The following is a 9,015-nucleotide window of genomic DNA, read 5'->3' on the forward strand; positions in this document are numbered from 1 at the left end:
CACAAGATTGAAAATGAACTTCAGGAACCTCAGTGACCTACCGCTCTTGGTTTTAGAGGTGACAGCTTCCACTGTGGCCTCAGCATCAAGTACACACTTGCACACAGTGTCATTTGTACCCAAGAGTGAACTCTGCTCCCTTAGAATAAAAGAAATTTAGGCGCCGCTACTTGGAAAGGGGACAGACTGACTTATACACTGTAGCTACTAAGATAAAGATACAAAAGTGAAAAGTAGCGGTGAGTGGGGATTATCTAGCATTTGTAGGGATGGAGAGACTATCAACGCACCTGCCTGGACCAGGTGGGCACAGAGAGGTGGCTCTGGGAGAACACAGCAGCACTAGGCCCCTTGGAGCCAGACCAGAAGGCAGGGGTGGGTGGGAGCAGGCAGTGGAAGGGACAGGGCCTTCCTGTGGCTCTGAGCCAGCTCTGCCCTTCATGGCCATATAACCCCAAAGTCCCTGTTTAACTGTCCCGTGTGTTCACTTGTAAACCGGGATTGGCTCTTACAGGGGTTGTTGGGAGAGTAAATGAGATGCACTGCTGAGCACACACACAGTAGGTGCTCAGTGAGCATCGAGCCTGGAGTGGGGGGAGCTGAGGGCCACCTAGCTAAGCCCGATTCCTGGTTGACAAGACAGGGGTGGACAGGGGACAGGGAGGCTAAGCAGAGACTGCAAGGCAACCACAGCTCAGCCGAGGTGAGGAAGGAATGGCCCAGACCTGCACCAGACCCTCCCGCAAGCATCCTTGGCTCCCCTGGGTTCACCAGACGCCAGCTCCATGGGCGTCCACCGCAGCCAGGCTCAGGCTAACCAGAGCAGCCACCATTCTGCCGGGGGAGGTGGGGGCTCGCAAAGCCTCACCCCTCCCTGCCCTCAACTCCAGACACAAAAAACACAGGCACCGAGGCATCTTCCAGTGCACTTTAATAAAAATTCCATCATCGGAAGAAAAAAGTTCTCACAGCATACAATGTCAAGATGGGCGTGTCGGCTTGGTCCTACAAATGGAATTTCAACAAGATTTACACTTCAAACATGTATGAAAAATAAAATATATAATATTTAGCTTTATCAATTTCCCCCACTTAATCACTTTGTCTTTAAAATAAATTACTACTACCTCTGTCCAATAAATGAAGCGGTCTGGAGTCACTAAGCAATTATCAGCCAAGGGACATCCACTTCCTGAAACAGTTCTCGGGGAAATGCTCAAATGCTTACAGGAATCAACATGAGTTAAAACTAGCAAATTCCTCACAGCAAGGTGAGACATTGAAAATGGGAGCCTGCTAATGGCTGTTCTTTTCTGCTGGGGAAAATAAATTCCCCAAACCACACGGAATGGTTGTAAAAGCTGCAACTGAACTTTTGGCACCAGTGGACAAAGGGGGGCCTTTCAGAGCCATAGTCGATGACAAAGCATTGGTCCGAGGGAGAGGGGACAGAGGAGAAGGGATGACTCCACGGCCATCGTCTATTCCAAGTCCCCCCTCCAGCCCCCTCTGTGGAGCCACAGACGTCCCTCCACCTTAGAGAAGGCGGCATTGTCTGGGCAGCCCGCCCACCCCTCGAGCCTGAAGGTCCTTGGATAGAAAGACGCACAGCAAAGAACACGAGAGAGGCCGCGCTGAGGAGGTGAGGGGGGGCCGCGTGGCGCCTGCTCAGTGGACGGCAGGGTGTACTCAACACACAAGGGACACGGCCGCTCCAGAGGGCGGGCTGCACGGCCTGCAGGGGGGTGGACAGACAGCACACAAGACACCGCGAGCCCGGGGGGCGGGCGGGCCAGGGCCCGCTGGCAGTTACAGGGGTCTGAACAGGACCTGAAGGACCGGAACCCTCCCCCACGGCGGGAAGTCAGATACTGGCCCACCTGCGGCTCAGGGCTTTTCCCCAGGGATTCTGGCCCCATCCCGCCAAAACAACAAGATAGCGGTAAGGAACGAATAAGCTGGTGACGAGTGCTGCCACGGAGCCTGTCTGTGGGGGCCTCACGCACTCTAGCGGGAGGTTTCTATAGTCTCCCCGGGGGACTTGGGGCCCCCCAGCCTCCTGGACGGGGTTGGGGGGGCTACAAGTCAAGGAGGCGCTCCTCGCAGGTCTCCACGGGCCACTTGGATGCCCCTCCAAACACGTCGACATTGTTGTCCACCCAGGGGATGACGTTGCCAGGCATGTTCGTGGAGCAGTTGGCGATGTTGACGATTTCCTGGGCACGGAGGACGCGGTCCCAGATGTTGAGCTGGCTGAGCTCCCCGACAAACGCCTGCGTGGCATCGAACCGGCCCCCGACGGTGTCCTGTGGAGGGACAGATCCGTGTCACTGCATGTGCAGAAGCTAACTCTCCTGGCCCAGGACCGGCGTCTGGGAGAGGACGCTGGGGGTGGACCGGGGCGTCCTCCTGACTCCCCCGAACTCTCCCTGGCCACCGAGTCCCGTGGGGCCTGGAGCCCCAGGCACGTCAGGCCTGGGAGATGGCTTCACTCCAACCACCCAGTTTACAGGGGGAAACTGAGGCCAGAGCAGGGAAACACCTGCCCAAAGTCCCAAAGCTCGGGTCCGCCGGCTCCCAGGCCCTCCCGGGGGAGAGGTGAGGGGGGCGTGGGCCGAGAAGAGCCCAGACTCAGCCCCGCCCCCCAAAAGCACCTGGCGTCTATTCCCACTTTCCATCAGCAAACCTCAAACACAGCCCGGAGTGTCAACTCTCATCTGCCCAAGCGAAGACGGCCAGCTTGGCGTCCGCTCCCCAGGCGGTGTTTCTCAGGGGCGGACTCGGAGGCCTCGCCCTGTCCTCCCGTCTCCCCTGCAGGGCTGAGCACCCCACAGGCGTCCCCTACGTGCCCTCAGACCCTGAGCCAGCGGCTTCTGGAAGATGCCATACCAGCCCCCCGCATCCGGAGTCGATACTGCACCTGGTAGAGGCCAAGTGGCCAGAGAGACAGCCCAGTGGCCAGAGAGATGGCCCAGTGGCTACATGGCTTGTGACCCCAGGGACACTCCTGCCTGCCTGTGCTGGACTCCTCTGGGATCTGTCTGAACCTCCCACAGCAGCCCAGGACCCCGGCCGCAGCCCCTCAGGCCACAGGACAGTGTGAGCGGGGCGAGGCGTGACCCTCACGTCCTGTTTTCCACTCCCCTGTACTCACCTGCTCCTGCCCAAGGATCAGCACACCCCTCGGCTTGATAGGGTGCCAGGGGGCCAGGTTCTCCCCGGTGCCGAGCTTCTCCCCATCCTGGAAGGCCTCCCACATGCCGTCCCGTGTTGTCCAGGTGACACAGATGTGGTGCCACTTGCCGTCACTGACAGACAGGGGCAGCTGGGCAACCTGCGGGTGGGAAGGTGCAGGTGAGGACCCCTCGTGGGGTTCCCGGAATCTGACCTGGGGGGCTGAGGCCTGCCGCTGCTCCCGTCACACGGGGTCCCTCCTGGCCTCCTCTCTACTGTGTGGGTAACGTGCCTGACCGGCCCACCTCCAGGACAAAGGGGTAGCCTGCGCACAAGCCCCCAATTCCAGGGTGGCCCTGCTTTCAACTGGACACCCTTGTTCCCGGCTTAGCCGAGGGTGCAGGATACTGAGTCAAGCAAGCAGATGTGACAGACACCCATGCACACTGGCTCTGAACATTCCATGTTGGAGAACCCATTTAGCTGAGGGTGCAGGAGACTGAGTCAAGCAAGCAGATGTGACAGACCCCCGCCCCACACACACTGGCTCTGAACATTCCATGTTGGAGAACCCAGAGTGCAGTCTGGGCCCTCTCGGGCAAACTTCTCTGGACAACAGTCAGATCAGGCGCCTGCACTCCACAGGCAAGGTCTCAATGGCCATCGCGGCACTCGGGGACTGTGTGCGTGGGTGTCCTCCCGAGCAGAGCACTGAAGGCCTACCATTGCAAGCGAGTGTTTTGGGGAGCCACGCACAGGACTAGGGGAAGGGCCGTCCCACGCACACCCATCTACCGCATCCTGAGTGCTCCACAGACCAGCTGACTGTGACTCCGCCCGTTGTTACTGCTGGTGTCCTAGCAACCCGCACGCCTCTCAGGAATTGTCTGTTTACACACTGTCTAAACCAGGAGGGAAGCAAGCCTCGGGGCCCTCGGGGCTGTGTCCAAGGGTGTTATTTATTAATCCCTGGCTCAGGGGTGTGGTCTCCGCTGGAAGGGGCCCAGCAGGTGGACTACACAGTGTTTCTCACTTAAGCAAACTCCACCCAGGGCAGTTCAACAGAGATGGACAACGTGAGGAGCAGGGTGGACAGGGCTCCCGGGCTCCGGCAGCCTGGGAGTGGGTGCGGCCATTCACATGCTCAGCTCCAGCAAGGAGGATGTGAGGACATATGAGAAGTATCACACACTCAGACGCACACACATACATCCTCCTCTAGTCAGTGCAGCCCCGGGGGGCAGCCCCCACTGACTGGCCCAAGGGCCGGTGACAATTCAGACTGGCATGCAGCCATCCCAGCTCATTCTGTTCCTTCCATGACCTGTGGCCTGGACCCTCTGCTACTTCCCACTAGACTCTTAGCTTGGATCTCCATGAGCTGCAGCTGCCTGCCCTCCGCCCCTGTCCCCTGCATAGTCAGCTGCCCAGAGCAGGACTGAGTCAGTGCAGAGCCATCCCCATCGTGAGTAGGAAAGGCCACAACCAGCTGTCAGACTCCCTGCAACTTCCCGACCTTTGTCACCACCACGACGACAGAGGTGGCATCCAAGCCGGCCTCACCTTGTCATTGATGAGCAGCTCGATGGGGTTGTTGCCCCATTCTATCAGCACGATCTCGTTGGCCTGCCCGGGCACCGCGTAAGAGAACGGGGTGCCGATGCCAGGCGAGGCGCTGGACCGCAGCCACAGGCAGATGGTGAAGGCGTACAGCTCGGGCAGCGTCTTCTTGACCTTGCCATACAGGTAGTTTGTGCGGAGGGGGAGGGACACTTTGAACGCATCGGGGGACTTGAATGCACTATTGCCTGGGGAGTGAAAGAGAGGCCAGCAGTGCTTTAGCTCAGCCCCACCATTGTGGCCCAGCTTGACCGCTCACCTGGACCCCAACCTCTGACCCAAGTGGTCCTTCTCTGGAGCACCTGCTACCGGGCAGCCACTGTCCAAAGTGCTGAAACTCCGACAGTAAACAAGAGCATCCTCACTCTTGGAAGCTTAAAGAAGAGGGTAGGGCAAGCTGGACTTAGTTTTCTGGTTAAAGTAAGCCAGAAAACCCTTCCTCAGCCAGGTCTTGTTATATCCTTGAAATCTCAGCCCCTTCAGCGTCTTCAGCAAGGGTGGGGTGGGGAACCCATTTGGTGGGTATGGAGGCAGGACATGTTACAAGGTCTCAGGTATCCGATAGACACTTGTCACTTCTCACAAGAAAGAAGCACCACTGCCAGGGCAAAAGAGTCGGTGCCTGTGTCTATAACTTAATTCAGAAGTGGCCTTTGGACAAAGTCCCTGAAGTGAGTGGCTTACAAGGCTCGTGATTTGCCTTTTCCTCCCCAAGAGAAGAGTTTGCTGACTATTTCCTGCAGGTTGAGTCAAGCGGGAGGCAAAGGAATGCAGAGGTGACCCTCTCCACTGAGAGCAACAAGCTGGCCAGAGCCCAGACCCTTCTGGACCCACCTGGGACTGGCGAGAATCCTCCTGGCCATCCCCATGTAAATGGTGCTTCCAAATTCTTTTAAAATGACTGGTATCGGGTTTAAGCAATTTTCAGTACAGTTTTGGTTTAAGCTTAAAATTAACAACAAAAATAAACACACAGAGGGCAAGACCCTGTCTCCAGCAATCAGATTCCAAAATTGGCAGGATATCACCCGATTTTGTGAGCTGTCATGGCAAAAGCTTCCCTCTTATTTGAGGACCAGATGCCGCCGGTGAAAAAGCCAAACTGCCTGTCACTAGTGGACTAAATCAGTCCCTTCCTCGCCCCTTCTGCAGGACAGGAGCCAGAACGGGTCAACTTTGCTCCACTAGGACCCTGAAAACTCATTTTCTGTCATAGTAAACAATGCACGAGGAAGCTCTTTGGCGTCAAGTTCACACCCATCTGAGGAAGACCTTCTGCGAAAGGAAGCGATGGAACCCAATGTCAGCCTCTCAACCTCCTGGGAACAGGCAGCATGGAAATACTAGAATATTTACTGCTCTCTGCTGATTGTGCGGTCTTGCCTGATGCACCGTGACCCCCCATGACAGGGCACCCTCCACACAGGTTTTAGAGCTGCTGAGCACCTGGCGAGGGCTGAGAAGACCTGGTCACCTAGGGGAGCCCAAAGTGGGGCTCGGTCAGGGTATAAGGCTCCAAGGGGCTGACGCAAAATCGAAGCAGAAAACCCGAATGCCCCCACTCTTGACGTCACGGGGTGCACAGCGGAGGCATCCAGGCTCAGAGAAGCTAGGTGATTTACCTTGGGGCATGGAGCAAATGAATGACAGAGCAGCGAGCAGCAAACCCTCTTTCCACTACGTGCAGCCACTAGTATTTAATCTGCAAATTCCCAAGCTCTTCACGAAGTCGTGATTATCTAATAAAGGAAAATGGCTTCTATCCTCACAAGCGGGCAGGCTTGCTGATTTAATAAGGCTCAGTGTTGGTAATATCGTTAGCTCGGTGACAACAGATAGGTTTAATTAGAGCTGTGGGGAGCTGAGGGGCAGTGGAGGGGGTCCATATCCTGGAAGCTGGTGCCCTCTGTTTATATCAAACAGTTTGGAGGTTCAGAAGAAACTTAGTTAAAACCAATTGAGGCATTAAAAGCTCTGATCGATAAATCAGAGGCTGCAAGTGGTGGACAAGGCTAAGGAGGGGGCGGCCTGGAGCCTGCGAAGGGAAGGGTGGACTGCTGCTGGAATGGTAAGGAGTCAGGTGGTTTTTCTGCACCTGGGACAGGTAGGTTCAAGCCCATCCCCGCAACCGTGGGAGCAGTCAGCACCCAGGGGGCTGGGAGTGGCCACTCCCTCACCCAGGTGGCCTGGCCTGGAAATGGGCAAAAGAGCCTTGGAGTTGGCCCCCTCTCTGCCTGCTCTTCCTTGCTCTGAGCCCAGCTTCCCCTGCACTGCAGCCAAGAACCAAGACCAGGGGTGGGGGGTTGGGAGGGACGACAGCCAGAGGGCGACAGAGAAACCAGCGAAGCCCTCAGCACTCACCTCGCTCCAGCTCGGTCACCCTCTCCAGCAGCGCGTTCAGGGCGCTCTCGGTCTTCTGCCGGTGAGCCGAGGTCTCGTTGTGGAGCAGGGACTTCTCGTCCTCCAGCTCCGCCACCTTGCGCAGCAGCTGCCGCTCCAGCTCCCCCAGCCGCCGCTGGAGCACATCTCGGAAGTCGCTGGGCAACGCGGCCGCCGACACGTTCACTCGGAGCTGGTGCTTTGGGGCCGGGAGACAGGTCGGAGTAGGATTAAGGCCAGTTAAAAAAGAAATTGTGAAATGAAGCTCCACGGGCCCCGCCCCACAGGGAGAAGATTCCAAAAACAAGAGTATTAAACCATTAGTGCCAATGGCACTAAGGGGAGCATTTCACGGATGCTTTTTTTGGGGGGGGGGTATGGAAAGGATTTCAGAGTCAGACAAGAATGACTTTGCTGCAATATTTGAAACTTATAAATCTCATTGCCCCCTATCAGAAAGTTGTTCTGCTCCTCTTACTAAAAAGCCAAAATTTTAACTAACATCTACCATTCTCAGGTAAAGACCAAACATAGCTTGAATTTTTTCAAGAGGAACCAGATGTCACTCAAAGCCGATGTGCTTTCATCTAGAAATGAAAACGGCCCTCAAATTCCTGTGTGGCACAAAGGTTGCTTGCAGAGATGTCACTGGAAAATGAGATCTAAAACGCGACTATTCTGAATTCCAGGAATCTTTGCTTTGAATGCCGTTTCTAAATCCCCCCTGCCTATTTCTTTTACTCCTCTACCCCCACGCTGGCTCTGAAGCTGGCTCATCACTGCCCAGCTGGGAGTCCTTAGCATGCTACCCCTCTCTCCAAGTGCTCCAAATTATAAAATGCCTCACAGGATTGTTTCAAGGGTTAAAATTAGATAATATTCCCAGCACATACATATTTAGTGTTCTAAAAATGTTAGCTGTTATTAATCATAATGAATCAAGGGATATACAGATGCTGGAAATACTGTACTGAGCTCTCATGCCACGGGAAATCCTCAAATAATTTTGCGGTAATTACCACCTGTAACTGAAACCTGGCTTTGCTAATAAATATTTTGGTGAACGTGATGAACAGAAATTCCACACTTCTTAACCTGGGTGGAAAGTGAAGATGGAAATTAAATGAAGACTACCTTCTCAAAGTTCCCAACTGCGTACACCTCCCGAGGGGTACCGGGGTTCGCTGCTTTCCCCCCCAAGCAATGGGGAAGGACACCTTAGTGTCTTTGAAGTTAACCAGGCCTCCTCCAAAGCGCGTCCTGGTGTGGAGGGTGACCCGCCCGCAGCGCTCGAGACCCGTCAAGACCCCCAGGCCCCTGCCCGCTCTGGCCCAGCGGGACCTGATTTATAAACGGAAACGCGGGACGTGGGGGCCGCTGACCTCACGCGGCAGCCTCACGTCACCGGGCAGAGCCTCCGGGAGCACAGGGCTCCAAGACTCCGAGAATTGCAAGAGGAGATGACAGGCAGTCCCGGCTTGCCAGCCCAGACGTCTGGGAAGTGAATGGCCGCACAGCGGGCAGTCCCGGCGAGGGGTGTTAACCCTTTCCTTCCAGCAAAGGGGAGGAGGCGGTGCGAGCCACTCAAGTAAGTTCGGTAGCACGACCGAAAACCATCACCCCCATCCCAAACCCAGCTCTCCCCGGGTCCGAACGCGCTTGCGCTGTCGCGTCCCGCACGGCCCGTGCCGGCAGGACCGTGAACTCCACCCCGGCCCCGCGCCTCGGGGGCGTCCCCGCGCCCAGCTAACCTCGAGGCTCTCCAGGCGGTCCTTGAGGGTCTGCAGAGAGCGGCTGAGCTGCTCCACGACGTGGCCGGGGTCCCGCGGCAGGTCGCCCATG

General features: G+C 56.4%; 1 protein-coding gene across 1 annotated transcript; it reads right to left on the reverse strand.

The window, feature by feature from the left end:
* Positions 1–2,078: 2,078 nt before the first annotated feature.
* Positions 2,079–9,014, reverse strand: NPTX2 (neuronal pentraxin 2). The gene is made up of 5 exons (XM_006906539.1): positions 8,925–9,014; positions 7,156–7,372; positions 4,738–4,982; positions 3,155–3,334; positions 2,079–2,306 (listed from the first exon to the last, which is right to left on the reverse strand). Exons 1-5 carry the CDS (start codon positions 9,012–9,014, stop codon positions 2,079–2,081), a joined length of 960 nt encoding a protein of 319 aa, XP_006906601.1.
* Between the last annotated feature and the right edge of the window lies 1 nt (position 9,015).

This window comes from Pteropus alecto, unplaced genomic scaffold (assembly GCF_000325575.1).
Source record: "Pteropus alecto unplaced genomic scaffold, ASM32557v1 scaffold40, whole genome shotgun sequence".
Lineage (NCBI taxonomy): Eukaryota > Metazoa > Chordata > Mammalia > Chiroptera > Pteropodidae > Pteropus > Pteropus alecto.